Here is a 21235-nt window from a genome sequence, read left to right as displayed (position 1 = left end):
ATATTTGATATTATTCAGATCTTTTTATTGTTACTATGAAGCCTGGGTTCCAAATTATACTAAATCTATCTTTTGTATTTGAATGAACAGTGACAAGGGAAACAATTTCATGTAGTTACTAATTTATTGATAAATACACTACCCCAAAATATGTTCCTTCTTATACTTGGCATTGTTGAGTACACTCTTGAAGAACACATTTCTAAGATTAAATATATTTTTTTGTACCAAAAAGAATACGACTATCAGAAGAATTTTGTTTGAACTTAATCTTAGACAATAAGATCTCTATGAAGATAAAATACTTCAGATCCTAAAAAGCAATACTTTAAACGATCGTTTCAATTACGAACAAAATATTTTATCGAGTCAGTTATTATTACTTACAAACTAAACTTTCGGAAAAACAATAATCAATTAACAGTCCTTTGATGATGTATCTGTATACACGTTAAAAATCAACGTAATATACTTTTTGTCCATCGTTACTCACTTCTTACATCCTTAAACATTGTTCCACAGAATCTCTACATATATTTATGCTTTCCACATAGATGCTAAGAAATAGTAGGTCTATGTGTAAAATGGAAAATAATTGCAGTGGAACTTCGGTAAACGTGAATGTATGATATATCAATTAAAGATTTAAATTTTATCGTTGATCGGGCACTCGATCAGAGGATACTCTGATTTATTAAAATTGATAAGATATATGAAAAAAGCTTACATAAAATATTAGTTTTACAAATCAGAAAGAGTGAATCATTTTTTTTACTGTTTCCAATAAATTAGTTTAAACAACGAGTTTACCGAGGTTCTGCAGTATTATCAGAATATAATTTAAATGGTTTTTGAAGATCTAAATATTATTATCTGACACTGCGTGACGCTTCTTGCTAACTTTTATATCCGGCGTATGTTCACGTTTTCGATTTCCTGTTGCATTTGCAGTAGATGCTGATGTTGTTACTGCTGTTGTTGCTGCTGATGTTGTTGTTGCTGATGTTGCTGCCGATGTTGCTGCTGCTGCTGCTGCTGCTGCTGTTATTGCTGCTGGTTTAGCTGGCGAAGCAGCAGACTTATTACGACCGGATACGTCAGAACTGTGAACATGTTTACCGTCGGGAATTAGTTTGTTTTATTTGCTTTGCAGTCGAACAAATATAAAAGAAATATTGCCCTGTTGTTACGTGATTAGTCCATGTGTAAACAACATTTGAAAAGTATTTTGCAAGTTTTTAATACGATTAAAAACTAATTAATTTACATAGAAGATGCATAAGTAAAATTACACTGCTGATTAAAAGTAATGTAGAATTGATCGCAACGTACTTACGTTGCATAAAGTGTCACCATTGTGTACTATTCTTTTACTTTATTTATATTTGCGGCTGTACCTGCAATACACAATATGGTATATTCCATACCAATGTCTTTTGCCACATTACGAGTAACGTAAGATAAATGATTAAAAAAATCTGATTAATACAGCCATTAATTTCTCTGTATCTGATGTAGACATGGGAAGAAACATATAACAGAATTTCTTGAATGAAGTACCAGGCGAAGTAGGGGATCTAGACAGCGCAATACTAATAAACTTAAGAATAAATTAATCATGCAGCAAGTAAAGCCCATATTTTTGCTACTATATACCAATACCATATACTATGTACCACATTACAATTGCATACTCTTATATATAGAAAATTACTTTATGAATGAATGTATACTTAAATTATTTTGTTGGATACATTATCGCCTTTAATGTATAAACACATGGACATTCATTGAACTGTTGATTGAAAATCTATTTATTATGGAAAGTAACGTGTATAGAACTTACCTCAAGGTATGAGGAGAAGTGTACGTTTTAGATGTAGGTGGTGATCTAATACTACGTCTGGAAGAAGGTGTCCATCTTGAAGAATTAGAGTATCGACTATGAAAGCACATAACAAGCGCATAAATACTATGAAAACGAAATGGCAAATAGCGACAGAAAATAAAGCTAACCGCGAGAAATGAATCGAAACTTCTATAAATCGCGCAACCTTTATAGACATCGATAATACGCAAATTAAAAGAAGAAAATCAAGTACAACGTTATGTGGTTTATTGTAATATTCGTTTTATTTATATACCTCTTATAATTTGGACTTTTTATGCAACTAAACATAAGATACTGTCGTTCAATTTTTCATGTACAATTTCACTATGGAATGGTTAATAATTTGTTACCATAATGATGTACGCGGAAATGAAGAAATGTTACATGAACGATAAATTCAAAGGACAGTAGTGTTTTCGTTATTATTTGAAAAATGTGAATATCACAAAATAATATAATGCAAGTACAGCTATCGAACATGCTATACCGAACTTAAAGACACGAAAATAAATATTAAGTCATGCATGATTTTATTCTAACGGTTGATACAAAATTTTGATAGGAAATGCACGAAGTGAGGTAGAAGTGACAGCATGATGTGATCCTGTTTCTCCCTTCATTTTTTTTTACTGGTTCGCCTTCTGGATTTCTTAAACCCACTGTATAAATTTGAATTTGTCAGTTATGTTTCTGTATAAGTGATATTTGTTATATGTTCTACAAATTTACGTCTACGTTTTATTATCATATGTATATTTAACGCACTATCACTTTACCAAAATATGTAACAGTACTACACTTATATGCATTATATAGACACCAATGAAAAATTTGTACTTTATTTTATAGTTGCATGCTGCATGCATCCACATTATATAAATGAATTAATTTCTGTTTCTTTTCCTATAATTGAAACTGATCCATAACTTTTTGGAAAGGTACCCTACCTTTAATGAATACTTTCCAAAGATTTTCTTTAGAATATAGATTATAAGTTTAGTAGACTCACCTTCCTGATGGATCAGGCAGAGCAAGTTGTCTATGATCAGGACGGCTTCTATGACCATGGCCACCATAATGAGAATTAGTAATGGCGCCAGCTGCATTGCGAGTGCGCGATTCCCATTCGTTGTTGAAACTCTCTGCTTCCTCTAAAAAATAATATATATAAGTCAATTTTGATTTTCTCAAAAAGAATATATCTTAGCAATATATGCAAAAATAGAATACCTTCATCAAGGTTAATGAACTCTTGACGTTCTTCCTGTTCACCACTACGAACATTATGTTCGCGTTCCATAATATGCGCTCTCTCTCCAATATGATGTCCAATAGCCATTTTTTTAACTCCAGTACGAGAATCTGAAACTGTTTTCTTTGTCTCCTTTACACCTCCAGGAGCAGTTGTTGTCGATGTGGTCTCTTGATACACCTGTGGACGACCATCAGGACCATTGCCCATAGTCATTACCGATCTTGAAGTAAACGAATGACAATTTCCACCTTGTCCCATATTATCCTAAAATATAACAAAAAAATTGCTATATCTTCACGTTTCATATTCTCAATCATTTTTTATATTTTCAATAATGTAAGGCTATTAAGTTACTAACGAAGTCTGTAAAGATTCTGTTTATATTGAACGATGGCATAGGTGGAAATCCAAATGGTGTCATCTGAAGATTGTTCTGAGGGTTCCTACCCCTATGTCCTCCGTTTGTAATAGCATTTGCACCCATCATCCCAAATGGGTCATTAAACAATGAATTCATCATATCATTCATCTGTCTCATGGACCTCATTTGGGATCTGCAATGAAAAATTGAAGATTTAAGTAAATCTCGTTTTCTTGCGGCAAAATCTCCATAACTTGTTTAATTTTAATAAACCATGTCAATTGAGTAAATGCAAAACACAAACGAATCACTATGGAAACAAATTGAGTCTGAAGTTTGAATAAATTTTTGATCCCTCAATTGTCAAAATCCCGCGGTTAACCCTACCCAAAAATATTTTCACCGATAAATATATTTGTCGACGAAAATATGTTTCAATCGAAACTTCCAATAACGCTGTCATACGTGTCGCGCAATTCCAATATTTTCGTAAATTGCATCGATTCGTGCAACTCGTCAAACAAACGTTCGGCAACGATACTTTATTCGAAACGTAATCTTACCTCATAAATTATAATATATATATGACCTTTGCAATTAATTGTGTAAATGCGAAGTTCGAAAATACGTTTCGCAAGAAACAAATAATAATTCGCGAAAGAATTATTAATCGTGTATGTAACGTTCGTACAAATACAATGAGTCGGTTCCACTTACCCAAAAAAAGGATCATCGTCAAGATCACCCATCAGTGATCCGAACAAGGGCATTTTGGAAAACAGTTGCTCTGACACTGTTTCTACGGAGAACAACTTACGACCGACAGAACAGAATCGAGGGAACTGATAATGCTTTGCGAAGCGAAATTTAGGTTCTTATCGAGAAATTATCTTCGCAAATGCTCTGGAAACTTCTGGATCGGACGCAAACGTACATCAAATATCCAACAATGTCTAGCACCACCGTTTATCTAACGTAAAACGAACACGAACAAAACGAATACATAGTAGCCTATCCTTTTTCCGTCAGTTCGAAGATCACCAGCTGAAACGAGAGCCCACTCTTAAGCTTTTATACTCCATGGTGTATAATAAATCAAATTATTCATATCAGCCCATTATACAGAGAAAAAACCATCAAAACCAAATATTCCTTTTTAACTAACAGAGAATTATTAAAGTCCTATAAAATGAATTCAACTTATCCATACAATATCGATATCTAAAAAGATCCCTGGCGCCATCCACGGCAAAATCCATCGAGAGCACTGTGTATCCCTGTCAAAAATTCCCTAGTTCGTGATCAATGATTTCGTCGTTCGCGTGGTAACCGACAGAGGACAACGGATCATCAAAGTTTCTCGATACGTTGCAATTCATCCTGCAATGATACTGCGCACATTATCCTTATGAAAACACGAAAAAGAAACGTTTCCGAATACAAGCGATACCTAACCAAACCATGAAAACTTCTAGAAAAATAAAAAACCACCATTTGTGATGATGCGTACCATTAAAGTCACGTTCAACGTGATGACAGGGATGTTGGACGCGGGAGCACAGAGAGTTGCCTATAGTTAAGGGGTTGAAAAATACTGTAAAATATAGAACGTCATATTTTAAATATTTTTCATGAACAGTACGAAAAGTAACGATTTCACCGTTGAACGTGATGTCGCAATTCGAAAGCGTGCTCGTACGCAGGCGCGCCAGTGGGAACGTTCGATGGTGATTCGCATCGTTGTGATTCGAGTGTAATTGCGATTTACGATTTGCGTCGGTGATCGCAACGCCGGTACGAGCGGAATCTCGAAATCGATTGAAATTTTGACTCGGAGAATTAACAGTGACACGATAATTCGTTTATAATTAATAGTACGATCCGTCGGAGGAACTGTCGTGGTAAATAGAAGAAGTGAGTCAAACGATCTATCTACTCGAGATCGACCGATCGATCGATACACGTGCGCGCGTCAACGAGTCGGAGGGTGCACAGGAACGCGGGCCAAAAATTACGTAAAATTTCTGTTCGTCGGTCCGAAGATGGGGAGACTGAACGCGCGGGATACCATAAAAATGCTTTATACCATGATAAGAAGGTACGTAACAGAGCTGCGACTAATGAAATTATGCACGTAATCGCGATAGGTTTCTCGAGAGACAGAAGAACATTTTCTTCCGACGGAAGAAGATGTATCGTCGCTTCCGATTCGGTAAGTGTTACTGATATCTGCCGAACGATCCCCGTTTGGATTAAACGGTCGACGAAATAACGTGTGTCGGAGGAGAGTGCGTTCGAATGGTGTGTGGCTGTACAGTCGTGTGCGTGTGCGGATCGGTTAGAGCCGCGGTTTCCAACCTGGCTGACGCAGCTCCGGGGAGGCGGCAAAATTTGGAATAAAAAATTAATATTTATTGCATAATATCTATGAATAAATAAATTTCACATCGTAATGTAATGATAGAAATTTAGTGAAGTAATGTTTCTTTCGTTATGAAGTTATTATGTAGAACGTGTCTATATTATTATAGCTATTAAAATATAGGGAGGCCCCAAAATTTGTAATAAAAAATTAATACAAATTTAGTGAAGTAATGCTTATTTTGTGACAAATTTATTATTATTTAAAACGTATCTATATGATTATACCTATTAACCCTTAGCACTCCAGATTACTTTGTAATCTATCAGCAACTGCAACTAATTTTTATAGTATTCCCAGCGAAAATCAGAAATGCTATAACATTTCTTCTACTATTATCCTTCTCAGTGGAAAATTGAATAATTTCAGGGTAATTTCTTTAAGATTCATTAAAATATCTAATATTATTCCTGGTGGAATATTGGAGCCTAGAGTTCAAAGGGTTAAAAAATAGAAAAGGGGAAAAAGAAATTTCTTAGGGAGTCGTAGCATAAAGGTTGTATATAGTAAACTAACGTTGGTCAATGTTCACAGCGCTTCCAGTGATCCTATGGTGGCTGGTCGTCGCGAATACCGAGGGCGACGTCGTCCGCAACGAAGACATCTGCGGAGCGCATAACGGACGTCGATTGTACCTGGAACTCGGGGAAAAGGGTATCCTGTACGCGAGGAACGTCTCGTTCGCCAAGACAGAAGCGAGGCAGGATGGCACGCGGATTTACGCGAACAACAGCTCTCACGCTCAGTGCTCCCTCGAGTTGATTACGTGTCCGTCCTGCGTGATCATCGTCACCTTCCAAAGTATCACTCTGTCGCATCACTGCGGCGATGGCAGCGTCACGATGGACAGCCCCTGCAGGTAGTCTCGGCTGTCCCCTAACTGGCAATTGCACTGGTCAACAGGATTTTACAGAAGTCTTAACGGATGGTCTTAACACTAGGTTTACGGGTATTTATTGCCATCCATTTGTCTCCATCAGTAGTTCTTGAGAAAATTAATTTTGAGAAGAAACTCAAGTTTTTAATATTGAGAAACGAATTATCTCAAGGACTATGAGGAAGAATGGATGGCACATTTGAATTCAGTATGAGAAATGCTTTAAGACCACCCGTTGAACTTAACACGTTAAGCGCCATGTCAGTCACAGTAGTAACAAGATAACCAATATAGAATGAAAATATTTAATAATGTAACTATATTGATAATAGTGTAATGCAAGGATTACAACGCCAAATAGTTAACAATTGTGTCTACTTGTCTTTCTACAAAGGAATAACTCTACAGAAAAACGGTCAAGATTTTCGTGGCACTTAACGTGTAACCGTGACCGGTTTGATCACAGTGGATCCGTTTCAGATGCGACTACGTATGGATCTCGGAACCACCGTACGAGGACGTGTCCGGAACACCGTTCTGCGGCCTGTACGCGCCAATCACATACAGGTCGAGCACCAGGACCCTCTCGATCACTCTTCTCTACAGTCAGTCGCGGAAGCATGCGTTCACGCTCGAATACACGGCGGAGAGTAAGCGCGCGCATCGTTTGACACCGTTTAACCCTTTGCGGACGAATGTCGACATTTCGACGAGATGAAAGTTTCATATTTGGAAGCCTAAGTCGTAAACTGATTCAATTACTCGAACACCAACAGATCAGCACGTAGTTTTCTATTTTTCTATTGTTAGAGTAATTGATATATAATTTAGCTTCATCTGTTGAAGCAGTGAGAGCTAAAGCGTTTCGTTTCTAAGTCGTAAACAAATGATTCAATTCCTCAAACACCAAGAGATCAGCACGTAGTTTCTATTCTTCCACTGTTCAAGTAATTGATATATAATTTAGCTTCACCCGTTGAAGCAGCAAGAGCTAAAGCGTCTCGTTTCCCAGGGAACAGGTTGCACCTGAGGGGCACGGAATCGACAGCGACGGGTCTAACGGCGAAAGGGCTGAACGGAACCGGCGGTGGTATTTTGACGTCCCCGTTCTTCCCCGCTCGATATCCTCGAGACTTGGGCCTCGAGTACGTGGTCGCCTGCCCGAGCGAAGCGCCGTCCTGTCGCATCAGGCTGCTGTTCAGCGACTTCCAATTGGCGACGGTGTCGATAATGGAGGTAAGCGGACACCGTTCCTCCACCGTTTGCGTCCCGACGTTGCAACCCGTCGACCGTTCAAAATTAGCGCGCCTGAGTGAGCGTATGGCCGAGCGAATGAGGTGTGTGTGGATGTGAGAGAGAGAGAATGCATGTATATAAAGAAGAATGTTAATAGAAGTTATTCAACTAATTAAAATAAAGAGTTGCAAAGACAATTAACACAACGATCTACGTTCGACGTTGCAGTTCTACGATTGGAACGGGCAACGGTTGGACGTGAGTAGCGGCGCGAGGTTCCGTCCACCGGTGATCGTCAGCTCCGGCCCGTCGCTGCTGATTCGGTTCTACGCGAACGGCGGCACCGGGTTGGGCTACAAGGCATTTTATTCGTTCGTGATCGGCCACGCTTTCGACAAGTCCGTGCAACCGATCACCGACTGCGGCGGCTACGTGGAGAACCTCGGCGGCGCCATCACCATGATGGACATGGTCGGCGAGGGTGTGAAGACGTACGACTGCGTCTGGCTGATCAGACCGCCGAAGAACTTCCTGCACGCGAAGACGCACATGTACCTGAAAGTCGTCGCGTTCGCGGACATGGGTGAGCAGTTGATGGAAGCTAACCCTTTGCGCTCGAGAGGTGACTCTCGGTCACTTGGTTTGACGCAGCAATACTGTGAAGTTGAATATTTAGTATTTTAACCAGTTAACTGTGGAATTTAGTTGGAACAACCTCTGGTTCAGCGCCCAATAAAATGAAACAATGGAGCGTGTACTCGTCGAGCGCAGGATGAGAACGCAGTTTATGTGAAAAAATCAAGAATTCATCGCTGAAAGAATTAGTATCACGTCAAGCTTTACGACGTGTATACTCGTCGAAGAGTTAACTGGTTAATAGAAATGACTCGGAGTTGCCTAGAGGTCGCATCAGAAATTGCTCGGAGTGCAAAGAGGATTCCCTGGTTTCAGCCGGCAACACGGAGCTGGTGGTGAGGCAAGGTCCAACCTCGGTGCTCCTGCCGCTGGAGATCCTGAGACACCCGGCGAGTCAGGTGCAGCCACCGAGGTACAGGGAGCACGTAGCACCGGTTACCAGCGGCTTCCACGTCAGCCTCCGAGGAACGTTCGGTGCCTCGTCTCATTTGGCGATCGCCTACGCAGCCTTCAGCTACACTGGTAAGAGTACCATCGATGCATCGTGGAATACCAGTACTTCCAACGTTGATGTAGGATTTTTTCAAATGACTGAGTATGGGATGAATGGTTTGTGCGTGCGGGCGAGGTCATAGTGCGACGGACTAAAACCTCCTTAAACGCCCTACCCCAATCCACCTCCTACACCTCTCAAGACATAAGGTTTTTTGAAAGTTTTACCCTGATACCACACCACATGAAACCACCTAAAATCATATCTCAGCACTCATGACACAATAGCACTCTAAAACTCTCTAGATAAATCCTGGTAAACAGGACCAAATATCTCTGGTACAGGCATCTCCCACACAAGAGAAATCGAATTAAAAAAAAGTGCCCAGTTGAGCGTCTTTTGAGCGAGACACAGAGTGGGACGTTTTGAATTAGTAACAGTTAGCGAGTCAGCGAGTTATAATAGAATAAAGTACTTTAATTCTTTCTTTCTATTCCTCGCCACGGCAACGCGTGGGATTTAAATGAAAATAACTCCTACAATATCGTGCTTTTTCAGATTGTTTCGCCGGATCGGACTTCCTTTGTCGGAACCACAGGTGCATACCCAACCAGCTGAACTGCGACGGCTTCGACCACTGCGGAGACGACAGCGACGAGCCGGCGACCTGTTTCCGAGGTACCATTTCCGAGATACCAACGGTCGAACGTCCGTCGAACGGTTTTTACTGTAGCTTGAACCGATTTCTTCCCGTAGACTGGGAAGTGGAACCGCGAGATCGGAAATGGAACTCGAACAAGGCGAACTACTACTTCCCCAAGATCGACCGGTATCCCGACTTGAAGACGGCCACCCTGGTGTTCGTCGCGAGCAGCCTGGGCCTGATCGTCCTGATCTCGGCGTTGATCGTTCTGCTGTACAAGATGGGAGCTAGAGCGAGGCAACAGAGGGAGCTGCAGTCGAGGCTGCAAACGATCAGCGAGCTGTTAGGTAGGGAAACGACCGGTTCAGATTACGTACAAGTCGAACGACTCGCTAACTACCGGCGATAGCGGACGAGCAAACGATGCGTGTTGACCGGCGATCCTCGTCGACTTCTCACCGCGACTTTGGACAGTATTCGATATTGCAGACGGAGCGCGGATCGACGAGATCGCGGTGTCCGACGACCCGCCGGTCTACGAGGCTCCGCCCGGATACGACGAGGTGGTCAAGATGGGCCTCGAGTCGGAAATCCTGGCCCGCAAGAAGAGGAGGACCTACGCCAGGGATCAGTGCATCTCGAATTCTCCAGGACGCGGATGCTCGTGAGTCATCCGTTGCTCGCTTCGTTGCTACGAAATCTTCCCATTTCCGGTACCCGTATGAGTCGAATCCCTCGGAATGCTCTAACTTAACCGTTCGAGTCCCACCGGTTTTTGCAAATCAGTTGAAAAATGCCAAGCGTTTCAATGCAGAAGCTGACCTTGTCACTTTGCTACTTTTACAAAAAGAAACTTTAAATAACGTTCTTCAGTCTTAGGCGAGTAATAAACACAAGAATGAATAATTAGAAGGAAGAGAAATAAATAGAATGGCACTTTCAGGCAATTCTCGCGCTGCTTGAGCGGAAAGTACAGCAAAATCGGCGCCTCACTCAACGTGTCAAACGATTCCAGGTTGGAGGGTGGTCACTCGTCGGCGAGCACGAGCCGTGGGAACCGAGCAGCGGTGCCGACATCGACCAGCAGCGGCGAGGCGGAAGGCGACGCGGACACCGACGCCGACGGGGACGCCGACGTCGACCTCGGTCCGCCCCGGAGGCGCGTGACGTGCCTGCCCGACAGTCCACCGCCGCCGTACGTCACTCCGCCGGGGTCGATATCGCGGAAGTTCGCGCTGGCATACGCGAGTGTCTCGCACTCGAGTGAGTATCCTCGTCTCACTACGCAGCTGCTACGTTCCGCTTGACAATTATCGCACCAACAGGCGCAGGCCGGGACGAGGACGTATCTGACGGCCGAGACGAGAGGGAAGCGAACGCGGCTCAAGAAGAAGAAGCGGAAGAGGAAGACGAAGAGCAAGGACCGGGCCGCGATCGGCCCCGTCGCCTAGAGACACTCTCGCTGTCCCTGTCGGACTGCGATCAGTCGACGCCGGAGCCGCTCGTCCGCTCGTCGCAGTCGATCGACGCGGAGCTTCTCGGTGCGTATCTTCGGCATCGCGAGACCTCGAGTCCGATCCGCACGGCCGATTCCTGTGATTCGCAGCCCAGGAGCTCGCGCGTTGCTTCGAGCGACACCGCCTCGGAGCGCGGCGAAAGCGAGCGCGGCACAGGCAGCGGCGAACTCGCGTCGAACCGCCGACCCGCCGAGGGACAGCTCGCCGGCGAGGTCGTCGCTAACGGAGACAGCGCGCCGCAGTCCGGCTGCTGCTGCGAGGGAGCCTGCGGATGCGCGACGGCTCGCGACGCCGACGCGACGCGCGGCTGGCCGTCGGTCCGTCGACGCGTCTTCGTTCAGAAGCGGGACGGAGAGAAGGAGGACGCGGTTGATACAGTGGATTCGAAGGTAGCAGGAAAGGAGGAGCCCGAGGACTCGCACCGGTCGAAGAGCGCGATCGTGAGGCTGCTCGGCAGCAGGGCCGGCAGGTGGCAATGCGGGAGCGGCTGCTCGACGGCGAGCTCCTCGCCGTGCGGCACGTTCAAGAGGCCCGCGGCGAGGATGTTCTCGGTGTGCTCGCGGGACGGCCCCGTCGGCAGGATGGGCTCGACGAGCAGCTACGAGAAGCTGAGCAACGGCGAGTTCGAGGTCGGCCGCAGCAGGACCCTGCTGCACGTCTCGGACCCCACTCTGATCGACTCCTGCGGCCAGCGGCGCCGCGCGCGCCGCTACTCGAGCTGCGACCTGGAGAGCCTCTACGAGGGCATCAGGGTCCTCGACGGAGTGCTGGCTCGGCGCAGCGTGGCGGTCGCCCACGGCCACGCGCCCAAGCAGTCGGTCACCATCATGCTGTTCGGCACGCCGAGGCACGCGATGCGGCGACGGGCGCTCGACGACGAGCCGACTATCCGCCGGATCGAGCGGATCTCGCGAGCCAATTCTGAAACCCGCTCCGACTGATCCAGGAGACTCCCTGACTCCAGCGGACTCGGCGAGACAGCGGAGCGAACGGGACAGGAGCCGATTCCAAGGACGGAAGGATCGCACGTCGGACGTCGATTGCAAAACATGTTTTATTTGTTGTACGCGCGTCGCGTCGCGTCGGGGCGCGGCGGCGACGCGCTTCCATAAACTATCCCATACATTTTCTCTGTCCACGTTACTTCCTTTGTCGTTGCGCGCCATCGTTGCAGGTTCAGAACGATTAAAGACGTAATAAAATATATTCTCGCGCGCGCACCCACGCACGAGTCTCGTCTACGTACCTATTCTGTCGCGGATTCGCGGGCCGGTCTCCCGACACGCGTGCGACGTGTAAATATATGTACAAGGGTGTCTCGGGAATGCACCGCGCTGATGGTACGGCGTGTACGACTCGCCGAACTGACGAGCGAAATGGACGTCGGTGAACGTCCGTTCGAAAGTCGATGGTTTGCGAGGCGAGGATAGAAATTCTGTTTGAAAACAATGGGCAGCGAATCGAGATCATCGAGTTAGCTAGAAAAGTATCACCACCGAATCAAGAACATCAATTTTCCTCGAAAACTGTCATTGACGAACAAACCTGTCGAACAATAGTTACAGGGTACGAAATGATGCTACGTATCACGGTGGGAGATATTTAACCGTGACCTTGAAATGACCTTGAAATGTCCAGCAGAGATCACGTGATCATTCTTAAATAGAACCCTATAGTTTCTCCATATTTTCGAAGCCCACGTTGAGACTCCGTTTAACCATAGAAATGAAGTTTTTCGTAAATCGTTATCGAGATATCAACGATCGGAAGTTGCCGATTGGGTAATAATAATCCGGTGTTCCGAATTTGTGTATTTCTTGAAACAAAACCGTTCACTTCGGAAACTATCGAGAACCTCTGTGCACCGAGTATATCTTCACTCATTGCCAGTCTGACGTATCGTACACGCTCTGTCATTCGCGCGGCACACTTCAGAGCCAGCCTGTATATCTCTAAGGATAGATAAAGATGCGTCCGCACCGTTGAATTCGTTCACGCGAACGTCACGTTTCGATATGTTTGACAGTTGCGTTGAGGGTGGACGGGGTGAGTCTCGATGCTCGGTTCGATTCTCGTCCGCGAGTTGGACGCGCTTGACCGGTTCGCAGGGCGACAGGGGCGCGTCGATCGAATTTGGCACTTTGGTACGCGTACGGGCGAATCGAGATCGAGACCGGAATCGTTCACGAGCCCGAGAGAACTCCGCGAAACACACGGCGCAGCTCGGACGACCGCGTCGGATCGGTTCTACTGGATACAGTGGCAATAAAGCTTGAGCCCGCGGTCCAGGCATTTCGCGGACAGCGCGTACGAGCTGATTCTGCTGACCTCGTGGTCGGACACGGTGTAGCTGGCGTTCTCGTGGTATCGCACGGTGACCTCGAACTTCCCGTCGCCGGGCAGCAGCTGGATCAGATAGAAGTAAGCGAGGCCGCTCGAATCCGCGGAGTCGGTCACGCGATCCACCCGGTGGACCTTCTTCAGCCGGAGCTTCGCGCACAGCCGCCTGCCCTTGTCGTCCTTGTAGGACGCGGCGCGCGCGTTCGCGTGCTCGAGAAAGGCCCGCGCGCCCTTCTCGACGATCGGGTCGCGCGGATCGGCGGGGGAGAACGCGGTGCAGGCGCACCAGTGAGAGGAGATCCCGACGTCGGCGCAGCCCCTCCGACGCGGCACCGGGCCGAGCAGGCTGCGGCAGTCGGGGCACGCCGGCGACGGGCTCGCCTCACCGCCGGACAGGGCGAGCACCTCCCTGAGCGTCTGGTAGAGGTCGAACGGCGAGACGAGGCGATGCCGGTTGCCGCGCAGCGAGGAGTACGCGTCCGGCCTCTCGAGCCGGAACCACTCCGGCAGCCAGAGGTAGAGGAAGGGCAGCCTCTCCTCGTACCAGCCGACGAAGGTGTTCCTGATCGGGCCCCAGCGCATCCCGTGGTCGCTCAGGAACACGACCATCGTGTCGTTCAGCACGCCCTCGCGCTCCAGGTACCGGAGTTTGCCGTGCAGCCGCGCGTCCATCGAGGAGAGGCCGTTCGCGTTTTCGTGGCTGACGCTCGACGTCCAGAAGAAGCCGAAGAACGGCAGGCCGAGGAACGTCCGAGCGAATTCGAGCGCGTAGTCGAGGATCCTGTCGAAGCTGGTCTCGGGTCCGGTGCAGTATTTTAGGCCGAATCTGGGAACACGTTTCGTACTGGTACTCGCGCTCGTTCATCCTACTCGCACCTGCATCTCGTTCGGATGCGAGCGGTCTGTTTCGTACCTCTTTCTCACTTTGAGCAGTTTCTCGCAGGCGAGCATGTACGGCCGAAGGTAGTAGTCGGTCGGGGGCTCCACGAAGCCGACCTTCATGTAATTGAAGGTGTTCAGACCGGTCTCGTCCTCCCCGTAGGCGGTCGCGTAGCCCGCGTCGCGGAAGTTCCGCCAGAGGAACGGGCACCGGTCGAGGCCGTACGGGACGGTCGGCTTGCACCTCGAGTAGGACTGCGCGAGGCTCTGGCCGGTCAGGATGGCCATCAGGTTCGGGAACGTGTTGTCCGCCATCTTGTTGTAGCCGTTGAATCGGACCCAGCCGGTGTCGCGCAGGTACTTGTCGGTGATGGGCGCGCTGCGCAGGAAGTTGAGCCTGCTGACGCTGTCGATGCCGATCATCAGCACGCTCAGCTTCCTCGTCAGGGGACCGGCAACGGTGTCGTTGCGACGGAAGCGCGAGCGCACCTTGTCGAGGCCGAGGACCGCGTGCACGTTCCGATAGAAGGGCTTGCCGGAGGGCTGCAGGCTGCAGGAGACCATGGCCGCCTCGATGCCGTCGGGCAGCGTGGTGTTCCCCTCGAAACGCTCGCACCGTTTCACCCTGAAAAACGGTCGCTCAATCCTGTTCCCTTCCATCTACCCGGGACACTTACACAATCGACGAGTCGACCGCGCTCCGCTTGCCGTTCCTCTTGCCGTCCGCGCTCTGACCGTCGCTCGGCGAGGAGCGCGGCGCGCGTGCCGACGGCGCGTGCCGCGGCGACGACTCGTTGGCGGCTCGGAGCACGGCCGACCAGCAGCACCGCGCGCCCGCTCGGAACGCCGTCGCCGCGGTGTCGACGAAGAGGACGACGGTGCCGTTCTCCTCGCGCGCCAGCCCCGTGATCGGCCGGTCGGTCGAGCAGCTCTCAAACTTCTCCTTCCTCACGTACGGCCGAACCGCCGGGTCGAGCGGCTCCTTCGAGGGCATCTGGCACCGCGGGTTCCACACCAGGTAGCCGTCCATCGTTTCTGCGGGAGCGGACCGTCAGATCGATCGTCTCCTCCTATTGCCCTATCCTATCGTACCGTACGCACCTTCCGCGACGTTGTACCACCTGGACGGGCCCGGGTGTCGCGGCTCGAACGCGTAGTCCTCGCCGAACGACGCCACGTAGAGGCTCGCCAGCAGGCCGACCGGCAGCAGCAACAGCAACGCCAGGCCTGGCCGCCGGTACGCGTACTCGACGTACCGCGATCGCGGCATCGCTCGCCCGCCTCGATCGGTCCGCGGCCTCACCTACCCTCGTGCACCATCCCGAGTGGAGTACCTTCGATTTCGCGCGACGGCCGCCAGTAGTCATCGTTCACGCCACCGCCACGCTGGCTACCTCGACGCGCCTCCGCTCGCTATCGACCAAAACATGGAGTCGCGAGTGTCTCGTTTTATTGCGCCGCAGAGAACCACCTCGTGGATCGAGCCTAATCCGGAAGCCTCGATCGGACTGGCCAGAAAAGGCGACCGTCCCCTGTGCGAGGAGATTAACACGATTACGCGGAGATTATTCAATTGAACGCGACGGAACGCGAGGACAACTCCGGCCTAGCCGATCACCGACGCGCCAGTCGATGCGCGAGAGATACGGCCGACACGTGAATCCACGGGAGCGACGTTGAGCGCGAACGGGAGAATCGACGGAGCGACGATGACGCTGCAGCTCTTCGGGTATCGACTGCGAACTCTCGCGTCGCGGTCCGTCGCGTCGACGCACACGGCTCGGCCGAATTGACGCTCCCAACTGACGGACGCGACGCGCGATCGCTGTGCGGCCGAATCGAGTCGAACGGCAGCGAGAAAGGGCGAACCGAATGAGCACGGAGATCGATGCGGCCGCGTGGGATTGAAGCGATGCGCGATCGGAGGATTCCGCGACTCCTCCCCTTCCGGAAATAAGTCGCTTCCAAACGGCACCATCGATCTCCGCTCCGCGAACTTTCGAGCGAGCCGGCCGCGCGCGTTCGAATTCGAGTCCGTTCAAGGAACCGGGAAATGACACTCGCATCTCGCACCCCTGACGCGTAGGAACTTGTGGCATTGTTCGCTTTAACGGGAACCATATCGAAACGTGCACCGGACTATTTTTGATTCTCTATCACCGGTACCGCCACTCCGCTCCGGTTCGGTTAAGGGAACCGCATGCACTCTGAAATGAGAAACGGACATTGATAACGTTCTGTCGTGAGAAGCGTGGAACGAGTGGATAGTTAACCCCGTAGGATTTAGTTCTTAACCCTTTGCACTCTGTAGGCTCTACTGTGACACCAACTGCAACTAATTTTTATGGTATCCCTACCGAAAATTACAAATGCTTAGATCTTTTATTTTCCTTAGTGCAAAATTTGGATGTGTGGAAAATCTAATAATTTTAGGCTAGCTTCTTTGATTCATTAAAATATTCAATATTACAACTGGTGCAATATTGGAGCCTACGGAGTTAAAAGGGTTAATAATCACGACACCGACGATGCCGACGCGACAAGAACAAAATACCCAAAATACTAACTGCAGACGGAGCAACGTTTCTCGTCGGACCCGTCGCCGCAACCGTCGCGGCCGCTGCAGGCGATCGCGTCCGACCTGCACCTGCCGTTGTCGCAAGCGAACGGGCAATGTCTCGCGGACAGTCTGCCGCGGTTCCGCGTCCGACACGCTCCTCTCGGCTCGTCGCTGCCGTCCCGACAGGAAACCACCGCGTTGCAGAACTCGTACGCCGGCAGGCATTGGCCGTTGTTGCATCTGAACACTCCGTCCGGGCATTCTGCGGGAGGAAACAAGAGGATAGAACAATAGAATACTCATTCATCGCAAACACAGGAAACTACACAAAAGACGAATACCCACTCCGCCCCAAAATGAAGACGCTAAAGCTGACAACCTAAAGACCACCTTAAACCCCCTACCCCAATCCACCTCCTACCTCTCAAGACATCAGATTTTTTGAAAGTTTCACCCTGATACCACACCACATGGAACCACCTAAAATCATATCCCAGCACTCATGACGCAACAGCACTCTAAAACTCTCTAGATAAATCCTGGTAAATGGGACCAAATATCCCTGGTACAGGCATCTCCCACAAGAGAAATCAAATTAAAAAAAAAGTGCCCAGTTGAGCGTCTTTTGAGCGAGACACAAAGTGGAACGTTTTGAATTAGTAACAGTTAGCGAGTCAGCGAGTTATAATAGAATAAAGTATCTGTTACTGTTATCTAGCGAGTCTAATTCTCTTTTATTCCTCACCACAACGCGTGGGATTTAAATAAAATTAGTCCTACATTATATTTTGCTATTTTCTTTGCAAGAGGACAGAACAATGGAAGAATGAACGCGGAAGAAGAGAGGGAGAACAAAAGGACTTGCTTCGTCTGTCGTTGCAGGCCAGCTCGTCCTCGCCGTGCGGACAGTCGCGGATGCCGTTACAGAGGGTCGCCCTCGACACGCAGACCCCGCTGTCCCCGCAGCGGAACGCGACGGACGGACACTCGGTGTCCCGTCCGGAACACCGTTCGTCGGACGCGTCCGGACAGTCCGGTCTCCCGTCGCAGACGAAGAACCAGCTGATGCAGATCCCGGTGCTCCTGCACTGGAACGTGCCGGGCACGCAGCCTCTGGTCTCCGCGGAGCAGCTCGAGTTCCCGCGGAATCCGCAGTCGCAGACACCCTCGATGCACCTGGCGTACGGGTCGGCGAGACGACACTCGAGGTCCGAGGCGCAGTCGAGGCCTAGACTGACGGCCGTCGCGCCGTTCGTTTCGCGTCGGTCCGTCTTCTCCGCACCTGCAACGCGAGGAGACTCGTTTAACAATATTCCTACCGCGACCAGTCAAATGAATGTTTTTAAAATTTCGATTAGAATTCCCTATAGACAACGTAATTGAATCGCCTTTATACTCCACTTTTCCTAAAATATATGTATAAAACATTTTTCAATATTCACATTTGACTTGTAGAACGATTTGTATCTTTTTGTAATAAAATTCTCTGAAAGACTCAATTCCGATACTATAAAGTCGTTACAAACGAAAGATAATGCAGTTGTGGCATGAATTTAGCCAAAAAAGTGCCTTTCAGGGACTGCTTTACGGTACTTCCAAGTGTTTACAGTTCTCGCTCACCTGTCGGCCTCGGTAAAATCGGTGAAATCTAAATGTCTTAGCACTCTAGGTTGTTTTGTAACCTATCACTAACTAATTTTTATAGTATCTAATTCGAGGGTAGTTTCTTCAACCCTTTGAACTCTGTAGGCTCCAATATTGCACCAGTTAGAATATTAAATATTCCAATGAATCTTAAAGAAACTACCCTGAAACTATCAGGTTTTCCACACATCCAAATTTTGTACTAAGAAGGAAAGTAAAACATTGAAGGAACGCTATAGCATCTCTCATTTTCACTAGAGACACTATAAGAATTAGTTGCAGTTGCTGATAGATTACAAAACCATCTGGAGTGCTAAGGGTTAAGATTCATTGAAATATTTAATATTATAACCGACGCTCGCGTTTTTAGTAGCTGAAATTTAGCCGTCCTTCAGTGTGTTAAATCACGCTATCAACATCAACCCTTCGCTAGTGTCTCTTTACCCGAACTCCACTCGATTGCCTGTTGATCGACCTGTTGTCCTATCTCTTGTTCCATCTCCTGTTCAAATCCCTGCTCGACGGCGTCCACGACGATGCTGTCGTCCGCAGCGTCGGCGAGCTGCGTCGCGGTCTCGTTCTCCGAGTCGTCCCTGTTCCAAGGAAACGGAACGCCTGCGCAAGAGGAAATCGAAGAATCGAATCGTTTCTACTTCATGGTTCCAAGTCTCACCTGTTTCCTCCTGTCGATGGTAGGACACGGTAGTCGTCCGATCCTCCTCGGAGTCGATCGCCGAGGCTGTCTCCGCCGGAGCCGCTGCGATCGTCGGGTCGCGCAGCGGAGGCGGCCTGATCAGGTTGTCCGGCCGGCAAATGTCGTTCTCCCGTCTCATGGGCGCGGTGCACCGGCAGCGACCGAACAGGTCGGGTATCAGGAAGTCGCAGTGCGAGTTCTCCTGCCAGAGCTTGCAGTGGCCGTGGTCGTAGCAGACCTCGCCGAGCTTCGCCGCTGAAAAGCCAGAAGAGAATCGATCGTCCGATGTTAACACACTATCGGCGGGTAACATCATGAGCTTAACTCACATGTACAGGCGAAAATTAGTGAAGTATGAAAAACGTGCACTTTTTAGAAAACGTGTAATATCTTCGCATCTAATAGTAGGATTTCAATGATATCTGGAAAATAGGTATCACATAGTATTTCGAAGAGGTAGATGAAATTTAAAAAGAAAATTCAATTTTTAATTTAGTTTTCTATTACTTCTATCTATACAACATGGAGCGAACAATAATTGTTAATTTTTGAAAGTTTTAAAACTATCAAAGTATCACACCTACTATCAAATCTCCAGTTTCCACAATCGACATAAACGAGCATCTTTTAGGAATAATAGAATGAAGTGTAGAATAAATGCCCGCAAACCTAGTGTTAAGTCTCAGAAGAATAAATAGTAAAATTTTCCTCCAAATCGGAATCTTGTTCCTTGTAAAGCTATTCATACTAGCGCACATATCAAATCGGCCCGGCATTCTCCGCGTGTACTCCGTAAAATGTCTGGCACTAAAAGGGTTAACACGCTCCCTGCCGCGTGGGGCGTACGCGCCCCACGCTGAACTTTCCGTTCAAGCTATTTGGTATTATCATTATAAAATGAAGAATTCTTTAAAAATTCCTTATGCACTCATTATGCGCATACGCCCCGCGCGGCCCGAACGGAGGGTCTTCGAAGAACGGTCTGGCAGGGAACGTGTCAAAGGAGACGAACCGCCGAGGGTGTTACTCACGAGCGAGGCAAGTGTGCCGGCGGAACTGGAGGAAGCCGGACCTACAGCCGCAGACGGCGTCGACGCACCTGCTGTTGGCCACCTTCAGGGAGCACTGCTCGTCCACGGAGCACTCCTCGCCGAGGAGCGTCGCTGTTTCAACGGAACGCCGAAAGTATCTCGTTAATTCGTTGCTCGCCGAGGACGGGCTGGGAACCGGAGTGGAAATGGGACAACCGATTCTCACCCTCGAGACAATGCGTCTCGTTGTACCGAGCGAAGTACGGCGTGCAGCGGCAGCGGCCGAGGCGGCAGTGGCTGCCGGCGATGCTCGACAGGCAATCCTCGTCCGCGGAGCATCGATCCCCGAGGCGAACGTTCCCCGTCGCCGAGGAGCACGCGACCATGTCCTGTTAACGCGCAACCATAATCGTTTCGTTTCGATCCGACGCGACCGGCGGACCGTTAGTCATCCGCCGCTCGCCGGAAGAGTCGTCGCAACGATTCGTTCACCGACGAGGAGCGCGGCGCGACGGGACGGGCGCAGACTACCGTAAGAACCACCTGCGCCGCGATGGAAACACGGAAAGGAAGAGCCCGCGCGTTCTTTTTCTCGCGGATGGCTACACGATGTCCAGCGTCACGCGTCACGCATCGGGTATCGCGATCCTCGTACCGTACGCCTCGAGCGCGAGAGGCGAACCCCACGGGCTAAAATGTTGCAGGGATAAGGAGACTCCTCGGGATGCGTCGGTGACTGTGGGACGGTCGATGCTA

General features: G+C 48.6%; 4 protein-coding genes across 10 annotated transcripts; 1 reads left to right on the top strand and 3 right to left on the bottom strand.

Annotated features, from left to right (window-relative positions):
* Nucleotides 1-105: 105 nt before the first annotated feature.
* On the bottom strand, nucleotides 106-4678 carry Mlf (myeloid leukemia factor). Of its 5 annotated transcripts, XM_076366501.1 has the most exons (7): nucleotides 4225-4664; nucleotides 3505-3700; nucleotides 3122-3410; nucleotides 2901-3042; nucleotides 1847-1942; nucleotides 1337-1397; nucleotides 933-1103 (listed from the first exon to the last, which is right to left on the bottom strand). In XM_076366501.1, the coding sequence occupies exons 1-6, from the start codon at nucleotides 4275-4277 to the stop codon at nucleotides 1376-1378; spliced, it is 798 nt and encodes a 265-aa protein (XP_076222616.1). In that variant the 5' UTR covers nucleotides 4278-4664; the 3' UTR covers nucleotides 933-1103; nucleotides 1337-1375. The 5 variants fall into 5 exon arrangements, with proteins under 5 accessions (XP_031835571.1, XP_031835573.1, XP_031835574.1 ...); XM_031979711.2 differs by lacking the exon at nucleotides 1337-1397 and having other exon boundaries at nucleotides 106-1103; nucleotides 4225-4678; XM_031979713.2 differs by lacking the exons at nucleotides 1337-1397; nucleotides 4225-4664 and adding an exon at nucleotides 4071-4220 and having other exon boundaries at nucleotides 106-1103.
* A 533-nt stretch (nucleotides 4679-5211) lies between these two features.
* Nucleotides 5212-12460, top strand: Culd (CUB and LDLa domain). 2 transcript variants are annotated; one of them, XM_031979770.2, is made up of 11 exons: nucleotides 5212-5719; nucleotides 6464-6788; nucleotides 7287-7456; nucleotides 7819-8042; nucleotides 8271-8625; nucleotides 8994-9200; nucleotides 9730-9849; nucleotides 9928-10161; nucleotides 10304-10478; nucleotides 10830-11077; nucleotides 11140-12460. In XM_031979770.2, exons 1-11 carry the CDS (start codon nucleotides 5698-5700, stop codon nucleotides 12270-12272), a joined length of 3213 nt encoding a protein of 1070 aa, XP_031835630.2. In that variant the 5' UTR covers nucleotides 5212-5697; the 3' UTR covers nucleotides 12273-12460. The 2 variants fall into 2 exon arrangements, with proteins under 2 accessions (XP_031835630.2, XP_076222610.1); XM_076366495.1 differs by having other exon boundaries at nucleotides 10289-10478.
* On the bottom strand, nucleotides 12368-16624 carry LOC116428275 (uncharacterized). The gene is made up of 4 exons (XM_031979702.2): nucleotides 15652-16624; nucleotides 15228-15585; nucleotides 14585-15175; nucleotides 12368-14497 (listed from the first exon to the last, which is right to left on the bottom strand). Exons 1-4 carry the CDS (start codon nucleotides 15818-15820, stop codon nucleotides 13579-13581), a joined length of 2037 nt encoding a protein of 678 aa, XP_031835562.1. The 5' UTR covers nucleotides 15821-16624; the 3' UTR covers nucleotides 12368-13578.
* ImpE1 (Ecdysone-inducible gene E1) lies at nucleotides 16610-20946 on the bottom strand. Of its 2 annotated transcripts, XM_031979710.2 has the most exons (7): nucleotides 20706-20946; nucleotides 20480-20611; nucleotides 19428-19703; nucleotides 19199-19369; nucleotides 17976-18392; nucleotides 17118-17372; nucleotides 16610-16757 (listed from the first exon to the last, which is right to left on the bottom strand). In XM_031979710.2, exons 1-7 carry the CDS (start codon nucleotides 20863-20865, stop codon nucleotides 16738-16740), a joined length of 1431 nt encoding a protein of 476 aa, XP_031835570.1. In that variant the 5' UTR covers nucleotides 20866-20946; the 3' UTR covers nucleotides 16610-16737. The 2 variants fall into 2 exon arrangements, with proteins under 2 accessions (XP_031835570.1, XP_076222614.1); XM_076366499.1 differs by lacking the exons at nucleotides 20480-20611; nucleotides 20706-20946 and adding an exon at nucleotides 20033-20348.
* Nucleotides 20947-21235: the final 289 nt, after the last annotated feature.

This window comes from Nomia melanderi, chromosome 4, assembly GCF_051020985.1.
Source record: "Nomia melanderi isolate GNS246 chromosome 4, iyNomMela1, whole genome shotgun sequence".
Classification (NCBI taxonomy): domain Eukaryota; kingdom Metazoa; phylum Arthropoda; class Insecta; order Hymenoptera; family Halictidae; genus Nomia; species Nomia melanderi.
The sequence above is the reverse complement of the archived record's forward strand: the minus strand, read 5'-3'. Positions and strand labels throughout refer to the sequence as shown.